The 19,346-nt window shown below is 34.8% G+C and overlaps 1 protein-coding gene across 1 annotated transcript in view; it reads right to left on the bottom strand.

Annotated features, from left to right (window-relative positions):
- The window catches only part of LOC121408028 (phosphoribosylformylglycinamidine synthase-like), a 27,351-nt gene extending 8,005 nt beyond the window's left edge, over positions 1-19,346 (bottom strand). The window contains exons 1-18 of the mRNA XM_041599336.1: positions 19,273-19,346; positions 17,184-17,331; positions 14,714-14,846; positions 13,671-13,966; positions 13,170-13,278; positions 12,382-12,522; positions 11,546-11,673; positions 10,810-10,938; positions 10,029-10,289; positions 9,245-9,475; positions 8,557-8,780; positions 7,843-7,980; positions 7,452-7,583; positions 5,572-5,802; positions 5,064-5,244; positions 3,094-3,177; positions 1,598-1,753; positions 287-403 (exon numbers count right to left, since the gene is read on the bottom strand). Of these exons, the coding sequence (XP_041455270.1) occupies positions 287-403; positions 1,598-1,753; positions 3,094-3,177; positions 5,064-5,244; positions 5,572-5,802; positions 7,452-7,583; positions 7,843-7,980; positions 8,557-8,780; positions 9,245-9,475; positions 10,029-10,289; positions 10,810-10,938; positions 11,546-11,673; positions 12,382-12,522; positions 13,170-13,278; positions 13,671-13,966; positions 14,714-14,846; positions 17,184-17,328 (2,836 nt within the window). The 5' untranslated portion in view covers positions 17,329-17,331; positions 19,273-19,346. The remainder of the gene's footprint in view (positions 1-286; positions 404-1,597; positions 1,754-3,093; positions 3,178-5,063; positions 5,245-5,571; positions 5,803-7,451; positions 7,584-7,842; positions 7,981-8,556; positions 8,781-9,244; positions 9,476-10,028; positions 10,290-10,809; positions 10,939-11,545; positions 11,674-12,381; positions 12,523-13,169; positions 13,279-13,670; positions 13,967-14,713; positions 14,847-17,183; positions 17,332-19,272) is intronic.

The raw sequence follows: 19,346 nt of genomic DNA, 5'->3' as shown, positions 1-19,346 counted from the left end.
ATTTCCTGCATAAATTACGCTTATTCTACCGCGTATATTTAAAATTGTCCAATGGCACACTGTGACAAAAGTGCACATCAGCATTGGACATTTTTTTATACATGCGCCGGATATTTACTAAAATAAGCGTAATTTATACAGGAAATCTGCAAAAACCATGGACTCAACCGTGGGTTTTCAAAACCACCTTTAAGAATTCGGGCCATTATGTTTTTACATTTCATAACCTCCTTTCCCATAAAAAAGACCCTTCCTTGGAATATACTAAAAATCAATGTCCACTCACCATCATCATTAGTTGGTAGGTCTACATTGATCCCACAGTTACCAGCAAAAGCCATCTCTAGGAGACATGTGATTAGCCCACCATCGCTGATATCATGACCAGCAGTCAGTAGACCATCTTAAATAAACATATATAACATCAGAAGCTAGATCTACACTGATTCCATAATTTAGACCATTCTCTGTGATAAATGATCAGCCCACCATTAAGAGAAACCATATTAAATAAGAATGAAAACATCATAACAGAGGCTAGGTATACACTGATTCCATAATTTAGGCCATTCTCTATGAAACATGATCAGCCCACCAACAGTAAAGAAACCATCTTAAAACCCAACATTTCTCTTCCACTTGTAAAAATGCCATGAAAATGATGCAGAACCACAAGCAAATATGTCACTAGACTAAATCACATAGTTCTAAGTTCAAATTCTAAAAGTTTCTTGATTTTTTCATGACCAATAAGCTGTCATTCACCGACAGTATTTAGTGACAGTTTTTTCCAGTCATTCAAAAGGATGGATTTTATCTAAATCATCAGTGAATGAAGAGTCAATATGATCACCTGAATAAAGCAGTTCCAATACTGTCATATCTATCACATACAACATGGAAAAAACTGGCACTATTATCATACAATATTGACTGATTGACTGGCCTTGAGGGGAACATCAAATATGTTGCCTGCAACATAATAATATTGGCCTGAGTCTTTAGATGAGGGCAATATGATTCTTTTAAGGGCAATATATTTGATGTTTCCCGAAAGAAAAGCCAGTCAATATTATTAATATTACCTACATCTGTATAATGTGTAATTCAAGCTATCATTTAAAATCTACATGCCTGTTTATTTATCACTACTTCTGATATCAGGTTATTCACAAACTTGGCGAAGTAATCCTTGCTGAGCAACTGTGACGTAATCGTTATTGTGCAGTTGCACATCATGCATGGTGTGCACATGCACTTTAATGCGTAAAAATCTTGCGCTTGGGTTTGATAAGCTGGGAATGCGTATGCACTGGCCGCGCATTATCTACAATGCGTTGGTTCACAAATTGGTTCCAACCAGATTTCGCAAATACCGGTACTAAAATAACAATAAAACTCAGCTCCTACTGCGCAAGCACACTAGCAGAAATATGGCCAATATTTACCTCTGTGTTTGTACAGGATTCCTATGGGCAAAGCCCGGAGAGGGGAACATGGCAAATGTTTACCCTGTTGGTCTCGGATAGAAAGTAGCGAGCGAAATATGACATTAATGTATCTCCTAAAATGCCTTGTATAGGTAATAATTATTTACCTGTAATCAATTCTTGTGTGACATTGAATGCTGCAGCCAGTAAGGAAGCATCATTGACATCAGGAACATTGTCACCTATCTGATTATAACATTGAGCTAATGCAGAACCACCAAGTCTTCTATGACCACCACTGAGGTCTACATACAACAGGGTACCTGGGTATAAAGGAAAATGTATATGAATACCTTGATTTCATGGAAAACTTTAATGTACTGCATATTGCATGGGATCATGTGAATGTCCTTAGATGAACCCTATATTCAAAACAGTACTAGAACATGTGAAAATATCACATAAGGGTTTTTCTTGTAACTTACTGAATATAGGAATGTGAATAAAATGACAGGCCTGAGCTAAAGGTTGAAGGTATTACAGATACTGTCAATGTCCGAAAATCAAGTATGTGACTGTCAATAATTCAAATACACTTACAATATATCCATTAAAGAAAGAAAATTATTATGGTATATGAAGAGGAGAAATTTACAGGCTTATATAAAAAGAAGGGGTAAATAAAGAAGAAATAAGGTAAACATGATTTAGGCGATTTGTAAAATATATAAACCCCTCAAAAAAAGTTTTGCAACTCAGTTTTGGGGGATGATATCTTTCTGGTTAATGAAGTATGAAAGATGAAACTAGTATCATTGGAAAGCTGAATTATTCTTCTTTACAATGACATGCCATTTGCTGTGATTTTGTAATCATGGAATATGCAATCACCCTGAACATCGAGAAAAGTCAGAAGTGAAATGTTGCAAAATGTATTGATTTCCAACAAGAGTCTCCATTTCTATAGAATTTCCACCATGCAGGTGACAGTGAATGCACTCGGTTCATCCTCGAAACAATTGGAAATTCGCTATTGCAAACGACACATTTTGTAACATTTCATGTCTAACATTGCTGCGTATTATCATGTCTGTGTATTTCATGATAACACTAGCATTACAAATGACACATGATTGTAAAGAAGAATAATCATGCTTTCTAAAGATATCACTTTTACACATGATGATGGCACATTAAGAAATTTATAAGCATTCCAACTTGCAGTTTGAGTTGCAGAACTCAAACATGACATGGCAACGAATTTTGCAACATTTCATTTTTTACATTGCTGCATATTTATCATGTCAGTGTATTTCTTGATAACACTAACATTACAAATGACACATGATCGTAAAGAGGAATAATCATACTTTCCAAAGATGCCACTTTTACATATGATGATGGCACACTAAGAAATTTATTAGCACTCAAACTTGAGTTGCGGAACTTTTTTTGAGGGGTTTACATCAAAACTGCCCGATAAGCTAGACCTTACTGAAATGATTTGTCTCTGTTTCTTTTAAACAAATTCACATGAATATTTACAAGCTCTTGAAATATCACAGCTTGAGGAGTTCACAAAGTGAAGTAAGGATGTAGAAAACAGGGGGTCACACTTACAAAAGGTTGATTAATTTATGAAGTTGACCATGTTTGACCTTACCTTGACCACTAGGGCATTTTAGATCTGGTGTAACAGTAGCAGTGATATCTGGACATCCAACATAGGTTGAGATCACTAGAGCACCTGGATAATATCAAGTTATACAAAGAAAATTAAATATATGTACTCATATAATCATGAAGAAAATCAAAATAGGAACAATGCAAATCATAACTAATAACATTAACATGAATTCATAACTTATCACATAAATGAAATCATGACTAATAATTTAAACATAGAATCAAAACATGTAAACATTAAATAATGTAGAACTTGAAAAAAATGATTCTCCAGTGTATGGTCAGTGGTATTGCATGAGGTATGCTTGCAACATGAATTTTACAGATATTATTGCTATGTAAGTGCCATTACTATCAACATATCAACATATAGGTGGTTTTATTAGAATATCCACATATCACAGCCATTTAGGCTGAATTGCATTGGATTTACAAAATAAGATGATAACATGATATAGCAATCAAACATTATAAATACATTGTTTACAAATAAAAAGGCAAACACTTTGGGTCACTTGGCAGATTAAGGAAAGGGTGACATGAGTGTAGAGAAAATGGGAACAAGTGGAATGCCTCTGGCCGTCTCACCTGCATCACGCGGTTCAATATAGCAGCAGTGCTGACTTTGAATACTACTCTAACTCGCACAAGATGTTCAGTGATACATGGTTACTCTTATGTCCACTTTTTATGAACTAGACCAATAAACTTACAGAGATATGATGGTTATTCACCAAAAAACCCCAACATGGCCAAAGTTCATTGACCTTACATGACCTTTGACCATGATCATGTGACGTGAAACTCAAACAGGATATTCAGTGATACTTGATTACTCTTATGTACAAGTTTCATGAATCAGATCCATAAACTTTCAAAGTTATGATGGTAATTCAACAGATACACCCAATTCGGCCAAAGTTCATTGACCTTTGACCTTGGTCATGTGACCTGAAATGTGCACAGGATGTTCAGTGATACTTGATTACTCTAATGTCCAAGTTTAATGAACTAGCCCAATAAACTTCCAAAGTTATGATGATAATTCAACAGATACCCCCGATTCGGCCAAAGTTCATTGACCCTAATGACCTTTGACCTTAATCATGAGACCTGAAACTTGCACAAAATTTTCAGTGATGCTTGATTACTATTATGTCCAAGTTTCATGAATCAGATCCATAAATTTTCAAAGTTATGATGGGAATTCAACAGATATCTCCAATTCGGCCAAAGTTCATTGACCCTAAATGACCTTTGACCTTGGTCATGTGACGTGAAACTCATGCAGGATGTTCAGTGATACTTGATTAACCTTATGTCCAAGTTTCATGAACTAGGTCCATATATTTTCTAAGTTATGATGACATTTCAAAAACTTAACCACAGGTTAAGATTTCGATGTTGATTCCTCCAACATGGTCTAAGTTCATTGACCCTAAATGACCTTTGACCTTGGTCATGTGACATGAAACTCTAATAGGATGTTCAGTAATACTTGATTAACCTTATGGCCAAGTTTCATGAACTAGGTCCATATACTTTCTAAGTTATGATGTCATTTCAAAAACTTAACCTCAGGTTAAGATTTGATGTTGACGCCGCCGCCGCCGTCGCCGCCGCCGCCGCCGTCGCCGCCGCCGTCGGAAAAGCGGCGCCTATAGTCTCACTTTGCTTCGCAGGTGAGACAAAAAGAGATACAATATAGAGTAGGGGAAGATGAGGACAGAAGAGAGGAGAATGAGAGTAGTAACACGCAGAATTCTGATTCAAATCAAACTGGGAAACTTAAGAGCAAGAAACGTAGATGGTTACATTGAGAAGGGTACATACAAGATGTTTAATTGCTTCCAATTACATGGTTATGAGTTTCAAAGAAATAAAAACATTTATTATTTGATAAAATGTCACACAAAGAAATCAAAATAGCAGATTACATTAAACTACCTGGTGCTTTGACAGTTTTTCCCTCCACCCTTGCAGCCATACTGAGTGAATCTTTGCCTCCATCTACAGCTATCCCTAGTTCAGACATGAGAGATCCCATGGCTTGACAAGCATCGTATAGGGCAGCCCCTTCACCTGGGAGTTTGGCTGGCCACATCCAGTTACCACTGCATTTCACATCCTAGATAAAAGCAAATATAGATACATTTGGATAATGCTACATATGATAGTAAAAGTTTTCATAATCTTTACAAATTCAGCAATGTTTAAAATTCAGCATTTCTCATTTCTTTCAATGTCATGTTGTATGTATTATTCATAAATTTATTTCATAATGTAAAATTCATCTATATTTGTAAAGCATCCTTCTACCAACATGTATTTCCAGAAATATGACCATCAAGCAAATACATTTATGCTATTCAAGAAGCTATTGTATACAGGATATAGTATCTCCCTTTCAGTGCACACATCAAGATTTCATTCAGATCTAAGAAAATGTTCTCACCTTGAGTGCAGAAACCCTTGCAAAGACGAGATTAGTCAAGGATTCAGCTACAGCCATACGAGCCCCTGAGGCAGCATTTACTAATCCCTTGATGGGTTGCTCTCCTATGGCAGTGGCCGATCCAATGGTTTCAAAGTGAGATAGAGCAGTCACTGCGACATCAGCCAGTGGGGTATGGAGAGGACCTACGCACTGCTGCTGGGCAATAAGACCTGTCACTGATCGGTCAACCTAGAAGGAACAAGATACAAGGTTTTAAAGTGAGATGGTACATAATATTCATTTGCACAACTTCCATGAAAGAAAACAAATTATAGTACCCCCACAAAAAAAATGTTCCTCCATTTGCACAGATTGTTATATTGAAGATTATCTATCTATCAGAAGTCAATATGTGATGGTCAATGGTGTCAGATCCTCAATACAGCATCTCAACTGTGGTGTCCCTCAAGGATCTGTCTTGGGCCCTCTCTTGTTCCTTATATATGTCAATGATATTATCAAATCTTCTTCTCTTCTCAAGTTTTCCCTGTTTGCCGACGATACTTGTGCACTCATGAGTAGCAGTAACATTAAAACACTTGTCTTGTCGGTAAACAGGGAAATAGCAAAAGTCTCTACATGGTTCAAAGCAAATAAATTATCTCTGAATATAGCCAAAACAAACTATATTATATTTAGATCAAGGAACAAGAGAGTGCCCCATGACCTACCACATATTATAATTGATAATCTTGTAATTTCTAAATTAAAGAATATAAAGTTTCTTGGAGTTACTTTTAATGAGCTCATGGATTGGAGTATACACATATCAGAAATTTGTAAATCTTTATCTAAATATGTTGGTATCTTATATAAATTGAAATTCATATTACCTTCTGATATTTTAAATATCCTTTATAGTAGCCTTATCTTGCCACATCTGAATTATTGTAATTGTATTTGGGGTAATACATACAAATCACGCCTTCTAAAGCCATATATCCTACAGAAAAAATCAATCTGGTTAATTACTAAGTCCCATATGCAAAGTGCTAGTATACCCCTTTTCAAAAAGATGAATATTTTACCTCTCCATGAACTAATTACTTTAAATACTCTAATCTTTATGTACTCAGTTAAAAATCATATTTTTCCATTGAAGTATTGCAATATGTTTTCACTCAATTTAAATGTTCATTCTTATGCTACTAGACAAAAAGATAATTTCCATGTTCCGAAAGTGAGACTTTCTTCTTCTTTAAATTCACTAACTTTAGTCGGTATAAAAAAATGGAATCAACTCCCAACTTCACTAAAAGATTGTTCAACTGTATCCTGTTTCAAAAAAATGTGTAGGGCCTACTTAATGGAAAATCTATAAAATCACCAGGGTTTGTGTGTGTGTGTGTGCGTGTGTGTGTTGCTGCGTGTATGTGTGTATGTTTATACATTTATATATTTGCTGATAAAATTTGTGTTTTCTTAGTTTTCTGTTTTTGATTGTAAATTATGTCAATGATATTGTTTTGGGGGCCATTATCTACAAGCAGTTTGCTTTTTTATGGTCCTAGCCATATTTTGTTTGCATAACTATGTATGATTTGTATATACACATTTTTATGGTTGAATAAACTTGAATTGAATTGAATATTGGTATACTGCATAAGTTAACTTTTTTTCATAATAATATTTTGAGAGATTGCTTCAAGAAGGGACAATTTATAAGAGTAATGCATGTGTATGTAAGGAAGTGTATTGTTTGCAATTATTTGCTGCAAACTTGTGAAAATAAAACTGGTACAGAATATTCAGATTATATAATATAATAATTGATTGACGGCATATATTCATGAAATTCTCAAAGCTTAATTTCAATCCTATTTATTTCATCAACGTACCTTATTTGTGAGATATCTCTTGCTTGCTACCGATGGCAATCTAAGAACACGGTCAAGAGCATCAATGACAGTAAGTCCATCAGGAAGGTCTAGGGGTAACAGAGTTTTGGTTGTTCTGTTAAGATTGAACACCTACCAAGAGAAAAGATTTGACAAGGTTTAGAAAGATCACATAACATATTTCATTCAGATTACTCTTGAGTACATTATTCAGAAACCATTTTTGTTTATTTTACAGTAACTCAAAAGGCACATCACATACACCTATTTTTTTATGTAAAAGTAAATTACTTTGAGAAACATTTGAATTCAAACTTCACAGCATAATCTGCACAATAACAGCAGAAGTTTTACCAAGGTATTACTTTGGAATAAGAGATATATGGAATACCTTTCTTGGCATCTTGCCAAGGACCCATTCCAGGTCAAGGTCAACTGGGTAGGTCACCGTTCTGCTCTTCTTGGTTGGAGAATGATCAGCATCACCTCCTCCATTCATCATCTCATGTTTCTCTTCCTCTAAACAAATCTTTAAGCATTAAAAACAGACAATGTATGAGAGTGAGCTCACTTCATCATAAAAGGGAATGAAAATGTTCTAATCTTTCATTAAAACAGGCCTGCCAACATTTGAAAATAAAAAAAAAAGGAGTCCTAATCGCGCGGTGCAGATTTTTCCTGCTCACTGGCAAACATGGCTCCCACGCTTTTCTAATTAGCACATGTATGTTTAGCATTTTCATATTTAAACATTGAGAAATTAAATTTAATTGTTGATCTAAATTTATTTAGACACTCTCACACCCATACACCACCACTCAAATACATATGTGGGATTATTTATTTTTCATCTTAAATCAATGAACCCCCCCCCCCCGAAAAAAAAAAAAAGTTTTTTCTATGCTTAACAATGGAATTATGGGTGTGGATTTGGGTGCATGGAGGTGTCTGTGGGGGTGTGTGCGTGACTGTGAGGTGGACTTGGATATGCATGTAAGTTTAAGAAATGAAATCAAGATATAATTTCTACTCCAGCTTTGTTACTTAACACCTCTTGGCAAGATGCTTCATGAAATGCACCTCTTGCAGTAATAAAAATCACTACCTTTCCATCTCCTGTGATCTCTCCTACAAAGCACACTGGGCATCTCTCCCTCCTACATATATCACTAAGCAACTCCTCATCGTTCTCATCTACCAGTATAGCATTACTCTCTTGGTATTCAGCTCCCCATATCTCTAGGGTTGTTAGGGTGGGGTCTCCTAGCTGGAAGGCTTTGGTACGAATCACTGCTCCTGCTGGCTCACAAATCTCTTTCAAGACATTACCTGAAAAACAATTTCATGATTTACTATAAGCAGTGAGGGAATGAAAATGGTGGGCCTACCAGGGTACAAAATTCATATAGCAAAGGGAAAAATTTGATACAACTTATTTGACAAGAGACAATCACATTTTAAGGGAAGGATCTGTCTAAATTGGCATGATGGAAGGTGCAAGTTGTGGCATATTTTTGAGCGAGTAATCGTTTGATTATAATCATTCATCATATATTTATCTAATAAAAGCTTTGAATTTTGCTGCTTCTTTAAAACTGTCCTAAACTATGAAAAAGATAATTTTCATTAACACCATGGAAAAAATATAATATAGAAATCAAGGATGCATTTCATTAAGATATTTGTCTGATAAAGTGTTATAAGCTACTGAAAATCATAGCATCTGATTGGCCGAGTGCAAATTGGTCAGTAAACTACCAAGGCTCTTCATGAAACATTCCCCTCGAGCTTACCATTGCCTCCTGCTCCCTGATCATGAATACTCTTGATTGGATTCCTCTCTCCTAGCTCAATACAAGCTCTTACAACCCGGTTTAACTTCTGTTCCATTTCAGCATCTCCTCTCTGTACAGCACCAAAGTCCAAGGATTCTGTATTATCCCCCTGTACCTGAATGGAAGAGGCCGCCCCTCCACCCACTCCGATGCGATAGATGGGACCACCAAGCTTTACTACTTTCATTTCTAGGGGTGTGATGGAAAGAGAGGGATCAAATAAATCATCTTTCCTGTAATGACAGATCCAAATAACTGTTTGTAGTAGTCTCTGAGTTTAAATATTTTAGCCTGAAGTCCTACTCACTTTTTTTTAATATAAGTCAAATTTTAAATCAGACAGAGCTAACATGACAAGTAATATTATAGTAATAAATGCAAAAATACTTGTAATGAAATGATGCATATTTTCATTAGTATTTATTCAACTGATCCAAAGTTAACCATGAGAAAGAACATTTTTTCTTGAAATATTCTTGATTAAAGCCCAGTTAAAGTCTGATCAGTCATAGTAGCATATTTAAAAAAAAATAAAATAAGATGCAAAAATACAATATCAGAAATAACATGCATGCAATTCAACTCACATACATGAAGATATGATATCAGTGGAGCTCATATACAGGGACAGACAGATTTCATCATAGACAAAATAAAATCTGATACATCTAGGAAATGTAATTCTATTTCAATTGATCTCCTATGAATGAAATGAAGTCAGAATACTAATCATTTTCCTTACCCTGTTGAGGAGAATCTTTCTTGATGTGTCCCTCCTCAAGAGAACCTAACCCCCCTGAGAACATAATGGGTTTGACCCATTCTCTCCTTTCATCTCCTGGTACGAGCATCCCAAAGGAACGGGCAAAACCAGCTAGAACCGGTTCTCCAAACTTGTTTCCATAGTCTGAGGCACCGTTACTTGCTTCCACGGCAACCTCCAGTGGGCGGGCCATGTTGCTAGGATACACAAAGGAGGCATCCTCCCAAGGAAGATTATATCCTGAATGGCAGAAATAGATATATAAAAATCTATTTACCAGAATCAAAGAAGCATTTAAAGTAGCTTGATAAAATCCTGAGACATTTTATAGAATAAATCCCTCTGTTTCTTTCCTTTCTAATCTTGTTTCTCCATGGATAAAAAACTGATTGAAGTCTGTGAAATTTGAAGCCAAGTAGACACAACTTCTGTTCAAATTACCTTAGACAGGGGATATGCAGGCAACGCCTAAACAAAGGTCATCTTGAAATGCCAATTTCAGTCTAATTCTCACAGAAATTTCAGTTTGTCAAAACTATATTTCATGAAAGACTAAAGAAATGGTAAAACATTGAAATTCCGATAAATAAATCATTCCATTGAGAAGATGTTGAAAAGTACAGAGTCATTAATCACAAGAACCCTCCAGACAATTGTTTCTAAGATATTTCTTAGTATAAGAGACTTAATTTTTCTAAATAATCTACTCATGATCTGAAAATTAACAAAAATAATACAATAAAGCGACATGATATGATACCTGGTATATTCAGGTTACCAAAGCAATACCCAGCTGTCCCAGCAACTACATGAGATCCTTTTCCTGCACACTGGACATCTCTGATACGCCCTCCTGTACCAGTCGTAGCACCGCTGAAAGGGGCAACTCCTAGATAGGGAAAAAAAGGAGACATATTATACTCCATGTGAACTTTACTTACAGTTTCGATAAACTTGTTGTCAATGACAAGTCTCAATCAAGTGTTATAAGCCCCTGAAATAGTGTCATTTGGTAAACCAAAACACAGTTTTGTCATAAATTTTGGCACTTTTTGGTAAAATATATGTTTCAAGAGCAAGGCTGCAAATCTAAATTATGTAGTAACTTATTCTTCCCCAAGGTGGAACAAACACTGGCATAAAATAGTTTCTGGAATCAAACTTTCTAATTTGATCCCAAAATAACAACATTAAGTTAGGGCAAGGTGACAAGTGCCTGAGCATCATGAACAGTAAAGGTTTATGGCTATTTAACCCCCTTTAAGTACATCATGTCAAGCACAGTAGATCATGAATCTATACATTTTCAGTAATAACATAAATCACAATGAACTATTGGTGACTGCAAAATCTTATTGTGTAATTAATTCTATTACTTATTCTGAAATTTGTTTCATTTATTTGAAATAGGTTTGTAAAAACACAAAGAAATCTAACAGAATATCCAATGGATATTGATGATCTAAGTTTACAATATCTGATAAGGTGGCATGTACCTGTAGGAAAATTATGAGTCTCAGCAGTGAAGATGATGTGTCGCACTAGTTGCTTGTCAGTCATTGGGGTCGCTGAGCAACCAGGACGCATTGGATAAAGAGCTTTGATGGATTTGCCTTGAATAGCACTGTGTAGTAAAGAAACAATAATATTACATGTTACTCACTAAGCTTAACCAGCTTCCAACTAGGCTACATTCCCATAATCAACCCCTCTCCTCTTCTTATATCCTTTTAAATTGTTTTTATTACATTTTCATACATTCTCTCAATTTCTCTTTCATTGGTTTTCTGCTTATCAGATAGATAGTTCACATAGTCAATAAATTTTATAATTCTTAAGATTTCCCCACTGTGTGCTTATTTTCACCCTATGCCACCAATATCATTGCTCAAATACTTTTATCCTACTGTTTATTTTATTTACTTATGAAATTTTTTTTACCACATAATTTCATTCTTCGTCTTCAAACTAGAGAAAGGGAGAGTAGTGCTTTTGCTTCATAATCACTGATTTGATTCTCTATATCTGATCAAGCAGCTAACAAAAAATCATTAGGTGAAATAAACAGTTCACATTTACTCACAAAATATTGCAAACAATATTTGCTTTTCAAGACTATCACATGGTGATATTCCGTAAACCCTGCTATAATCTATCCACAATGAAAATATGCAAAGATTAAGGCTGTCTGTTTTTTTCTTTTCATAATATACCAGTCAAATACCACTTTTACACACAAAAGAAAGACTGTCTTCTAATGTGTTGGTGTTACCATGAATGTTCAGAACTACTCCAAAAACAACTAAAAAGATAAAGAATATAAAGTACCTACCTACTATTGTCAGAGAATTTGATAACATTGTTAGGATTGCTATTCTCTTGTGTCTTCATGACAAGGTCAAACAATGAATCCTTCTTCTCCTCACCATCTACCACCATACGACCTTTGAAGAACCAATGACGACTGTGTTCACTGTCAAAACAACATAAAGAAATATATGGATTAAGAACAATTATAATGACTTTAATATTGCCAATATTTAAAAAGAATTTTAAAACATTTTTCTTTCCCATAACATTCATATCAACTATGTTTCCATGATACTAGCCAAGATCCATCCAAAAATATCAGATTTCATTATATTCAGGATTGAGGAAGGTAATTTTTTATTCTTGACCTTAAAAGAGTAAGAAATATTTTGCTAAATTGGGACAATGAATTTGAAGCCTTATTTGATCACCTTTCATTTTTCATATTGGCAACATTACAAATTCACTCTCAATGCTTCATTTTTCTAATGTTAGCATTTATGTGTGAAATTGATTAAAATCTTACTTGACCATTGTTAATTCTCTAAATTGGCAATAAGACTTTCCCTTTCTCTGCTGGATATTTCATTAAAACATTTATGCATGAGTAATAAATTGTAAATTAAATATTGCACTTTGAATACCAATAATCGGCCCCCCCCCCAACTAAAAATGGGTTAAATCATTCTTTAGCACTCTCGATGGCCCCATAAACCTCAGTAAATTACAAACTACCAGGATCACAAATTTAGCTTCTCAGATCAATACATAAAATAAATATGTCATGAAGTTACACAAGTAGTAGCATACCTGTTTGACTGAGCTAGATCAAAACATTCCACACTAGTTGGATTCCGTTTGATCTTATTAGTAAACATGTCATGGTAATAATCCAAGTCCCAGTCATCAAAGGCAAGACCTAGTTAAAAGGAAAGTCAGAAATAGGAAAAGAAAGTTATCAAGATGATTTTATATTGTCTGGTTCAATTGACTTAAAATACACATGATAAAATTTAACAATGATTTTTATCCCTGTCACTATGAAGTTTATTTCGTACCCCCCCCTGATGTAACAGACTCTCAAATCTAAAGAATATTTTCCCACAGTATCACAAGAATAGGGGTAGTGATTTCCTTAAAAATCTAATCATTTTATCTACTCACTCTGAAGTTTACATTGCACATTACTGGGGACAACTGCACTTTTTTAAATTTTATATCCATGATGACCTGCACCCTATGGCAATGGGAAAAACAGCCATTGCTCTAGATGCTCACATGAATTATAAATTGATTTTTATTCATTTTTACCAAGATCTTTATTAGCTTTCTTGAGAGCTTCTTTCCCTTGGCCCATGATATCCACATCATACACAGCCTCAGGTTTAACTTGGATCTCAAAGCTCTCTAGGGGTTCTAGGTAGCGACATTCTGTCATTCGATCATGCAGTGAAGCAACGATAGCCTGCTCATATTCTAATAGGATGGAGGGATTGGTGGAGGTGAATAGGAAACGTCTGAAGCGCTCGATCCTGGTGATCTTTGTGAGACCAGCCGACTGACAGATGGAAACTGCATTGGTTGACCAGGCTGTTGAGAAGTTTAACCTTTGAAAATAAACAGCAAATCAATTCGATAAAGTTATTCATCCTAAGAAAGAAGCAAAATGAAAGCATACAGATACTACAAGTTTAATGTTGATGGATGAGTCTTTCCTTCAATTACAAGAATAACAAAATGAGCAGTTGTTAGAGATTTTGATTATACTTTTTTCCCTGATTTTTTAATAAAATTCTCAAGGTAAGTGATATACTTTATGAAAGATGTTTTCATTGATGGCAAAATATACTGAACTGAATTGAGATTGGGTGGTCCTTTTCAGGACCAACACTTGCCCAAGAAAGATACATGGTGTACCATGAAACCTACTACACTATTCTTCTTCGCCATGGAAACCTTCAGAAGTTATATCATATTGTATTATCCACACCATATTAGAGATGCTAATTCTTTTTTTAATAGGACTTTTGTATTTGCGTTCAAATTTATTTTATAAATATCATAGAAAATACTGATGATTCAATACTGATATATATTTTTCATACATGATAAAAAAGCTTTATCAAGCAGGTCAACTTGAAAAGTACGATTTAAATGAAAAGTAATTCCATTTCAAATCCCACAATTTGGCATCTGCGTATGTGATTCATATTCATTAACAAATACTATATTACTTCCAAAAAAGAAGAAAAAAATACTATATAGTACTTCAAAACAATAAATGTCCATAAAAAATCATATGGGCGTAGGTTCTGGTAAAAAATTATAAAAAAACTCAAGACTAAAGGACTCACCTTGGACCAATCTCAATGAGCAAAGCATCCCCTGTCTTTTTTTCACCCAAAACAGAAAATGTAGTGATTTTATCATTCTGGAATGGAGTACCAATGATGAACAGCAGCTTCTTTATCTCGTCTGTTGTAAGTTCTGCAATAGATTAAAAAAAAGGGAAATACAGTTGATGATGAAAGACACCCAGGCCTTCAATTCTATAGGACAAGACCCATTTTTAAAGGGCTAATTTCTATATTACAGCATAAACGGGAAAAATAAAAAAGGCACAAAAATATCAAAGGCCAAACTATAGGGAATCCAGAGTTATTCAATTCAATATGGTTTATTTTGATAAAAAACTTTCATCACAGCACCGAGCCGAATTACAAAAAGTTTTTACAATGTAAAAGATTGAAATCATAAGGAATAAACAAAGTGTGGCATATATCAACATGATACAATAAAACAACAAATATGGTACACAAAGAGAAACTTATAAGACAAAATGTGTTCAAAATGACATTAAAAATTACAGAACTAAAACAAAAAATACAAATTCATAGATGAGACATACAAATATATGCAAAAAAAACTACCAGGTCATATACGAAAGAGACGAAGGATAAGGAGAAAAATATAGGCAGAATAACAAGAGTGAGGAGAAAAGGGGCAGAAGATAAAACAAGTGGAATGCCTCAGGCCGTCTCACCTGCATCATGCGGTTCAATATAGCAGCAGTGCTGACTTTGAATACTACTCTAACTCGCACAAGATGTTCAGTGATACATGGTTACTCTTATGTCCACTTTTTATGAACTAGACCAATAAACTTACAGAGATATGATGGTTTTTCAACAAAAAACCCCAACATGGCCAAAGTTCATTGACCTTACATGACCTTTGACCTTGATCATGTGACCTGAAACTCGCACAGGATGTTCAGTGATACTTGATTACTCTTATGTACAAGTTTCATGAATCAGACCAATAAACTTTCAAAGTTATGATGGTAATTCAACAGATACCCCCGATTCGGCCAAAGTTCATTGACCCTAAATGACCTTTGACCTTAATCATGAGACCTGAAACTTGCACAAAATGTTCAGTGATGCTTGATTACTATTATGTCCAAGTTTCATGAATCAGATCCATAAACTTTCAAAGTTATGATGGGAATTCAACAGATATCCCCAATTCGGCCAAAGTTCATTGACCCTAAATGACCTTTGACCTTGGTCATGTGACGTGAAACTCATGCAGGATGTTCAGTGATACTTGATTAACCTTATGTCCAAGTTTCATGAACTAGGTCCATATATTTTCTAAGTTATGATGACATTTTAAAAACTTAACCTCAGGTTAAGATTTCGATGTTGATTCCTCCAACATGGTCTAAGTTCATTGACCCTAAATGACCTTTGACCTTGGTCATGTGACATGATACTCTACTAGGATGTTCAGTAATAGTTGATTAACCTTATGGCCAAGTTTTATTAACTAGGTCCATATACTTTCTAAGTTATGACGTCATTTCAAAAACTCAACCTCAGGTTAAGATTTGATGTTGACGCCGCCGCCGTCGGAAAAGCGGCGCCTATAGTCTCACTCTGCTTCGCAGGTGAGACAAAAACGAAGCAGCAATTAAATTAGAAGGTGGATGAAAAAAAAAAAAAAACAAAAACAAACAAGGACAATAGCATAGTAAACCAGATGGAGTAATTGATCAATAGTGAAAACAAGTTAATTTGGAATACAGCGTAAATATAGAACAAAAGAAGGACAAGAGAGAATGGTAGCGAGGCTACTATGAGGAGCCTTGTATTAATTTTTGCCCTGGACATGAGTTGACTTTTACCCATTTTTAAACAATTTTTTAAAAAACAATTTTAAACTAATTGATGCCTGAGTGTAGTTGCCCCGTTGAATTTTGTACGGGGTTGTAATTAGATTCCATTTTAATATTTCATTTCCTGTCAAAATAAATAAATGGGTGAAATGGATCTGAATTCTATATGAAATGAAAACATGTCATCTCATCTCTCAGAAACAATAAGAAATAAGTCATGATCATTGAAGCATTATGAGTTACACTTCAATGATCACAAAAAATATGAAAATATGCATCATCACACTTAATGAATTATAATCATTCATGCGTGACCAATAACAATTTGCAACTAGATGTATAAAAAATACTATAGTTATCTCTTTCATATGGTATATTATTCATTAGAGTTTATGAAAGCCAGGTTACAAATTTATGACCTTTTTCATAGTCCATCCACTTATTTTTCAGTGTTTTTAATGTACAGTGTACAAATAATTCTTATAGACTCTGTATATTATTATTACTGGTGCAGTTTCCACTCAGCCAATATATTTCCTTCTTCTGTTAAATTGTGTTGTGTTGACACCCCCCTTTTTTAGGGGGGGGGGAATTTCCCTTTGCCACCATGTATTCTCCCTTGAGGTTTCTCTATATTTACTAACCTCCTTGAACTTCAATATTATAGCATGCTTCTGTCTCAAGCTGTACATCTTCCTCCTTTCCCACGATATCAATCACTTTATTGAGCACAGCTTGGTGGGCGCCATCACTCAAAGCTGGAACAGCAAAGTAGTGGGTGATAGCCATTTCCTTTGAAAGATGAAATTAGAATTCAATGAATGTTACATGTCAATGAGTAAAATATTTGAGGGTGCAGAACATGGCATAGTTTTGAAAATATCTCGGCCTACATAGTTGTGAATGCACATAACATGGGTAAGCAAAAAATATCACCTACTGGGTAATTAAAATGACTAAACAAATTGTGACTTTAATCAAATAATTCATATTTTTGTACCCCTCCCTAGCCCCTTTTATTTCCTTTCTAATTTTTTTCTCGGTCATGGAATTATTTTTGTTCATTTGTTGCAAGTCTTTATCCAGAGTAGCCTGTTCAGCTTTATAAAAAAGATATGTCAAATTAAACAATATGCACAATTAGAATGTTCTTAAAAATCACTGGTCTTCCACAGGGCTCTGCATTATTACCTTCATCCACTCATTCAATTAACAAGGTTATGATATAACCTTGTTCTCAGTTATATCTCCATGTGTGGCAAAATAAGGGTGGTAATGTTTGGCTAATTTTCTCTTTTTCTTTGGGGCAAATACTTGATGTTTTTTGCACTGACAATTTCCATTACACCTATTATTCTTACAACTTAGCTCTTATCTAAATTTGATTCTTTAAATTATTTTTTTCTTAATTAAAAATAGAGATCAAAAAATGAAAATTTTCTTGCCGAATTACTTTTCATCAGTAGAGGGCGTACACAAAAATATGCCCAAAATTCAAGTTTTTGAGCGCTCTGGTGAATACAAAAATAATTCCCAAGTTACTTATGAAGAATAAATTGCAAATGTATGGAAATTAGTAGTTATGGCCAAAAAAAGTGATATTTAAATGATTTTTTAAAGTGTGTGCCCTGTACAACATTGGCATGCCATAGTCCTACCTGTAGATTCCCCACAGGCAGGGTGGTAGCAGTGAACAAGTGCCTTCATCATGACTTAAACATTTCATTATAAGAATCATCACAACAAAACAGAAGAAAAGAAGACATTATATATATCAAAATAAGACTCAGTATAGAAAGCAAAAAAAAATGATGAGAGAGAGAGGGAGGAGGTAGAGAAAGTGAGATATATATAGCCTATACTATAGAGAGAGAGAGTTGAGGAGTAATGAAATAGGCCTAATATGCAATATCTGACTTATCAATCAGTAGAGGCGCACGGCCAATATGGGAGACTCTCTCCAATAGGGGAGACAATCTCCCACATTGGAGACTTGCTTTGCAAAAGGACAAAAGAAACAACACCAACAAAAGTATGATTTTTTCCACCCAAAATTTTGTCTCACTGAGGTCAGAAGCCCATTTGTTCTGTGTGTGATTGACAACAAAAATCCTTATCAAAACAAAAGTAGACGGTGAATTTTTAAAGTAGACGGTGAAAAGGGGGAATTTTTCATGAGGAATCTGCTCATCACATTTTTATTTGCCGCCAAGGTAATCCTTTTGCCGCAAATGTAAACAAAGGAAATTGGTCTCCAAAACTGGAGACTGTCTCTGAAATTGGATACCCAAATTCTTCACAAAAGTCTCCGATATAGGAGATAATCTCCCACATTGGAGACAGTCTCCAATATTGGCCGTGCGCCTCTACTGTCAATCATTATCTATCCTTACATAATAAAAAAGAAGACAAACTAAATTAAAGAGGTAATTATACATTCAAAATAAAACAAAAAAGAATGGGCTGCATTTTTTTATTGTTGGGGGGAGGAGGAGCGTAAACACGTTGGTTGTGCAAGGTACGTGTGAGAAGAAGAATAAGAAGGCCCAACTCTACTTTACCAACAACATCAAACTTAACGAATGGGACATTACAATATAGCTAAGCGGCGCGCTCAGTGAAAGTATCATTTCACACGTTCGATCGGGCCTTGCAATTGCGGTAGAAACATTGTTGTTAAATAACAGTAAGTTTTTTTTTTAAATCAACTATGGTACATGTTTCATTTCTCACCGATGTATAAAGTATCACGTAAAGGTTCGAAGAATCACGATTCCTTGTCAAAACAGGATATATCTCTATGGTGT

Source organism: Lytechinus variegatus, chromosome 1 (assembly GCF_018143015.1).
Source record: "Lytechinus variegatus isolate NC3 chromosome 1, Lvar_3.0, whole genome shotgun sequence".
In the NCBI taxonomy this organism is placed as follows: Eukaryota; Metazoa; Echinodermata; class Echinoidea; order Temnopleuroida; family Toxopneustidae; genus Lytechinus; species Lytechinus variegatus.
This window is presented reverse-complemented; position numbering and strand designations above follow the sequence as displayed.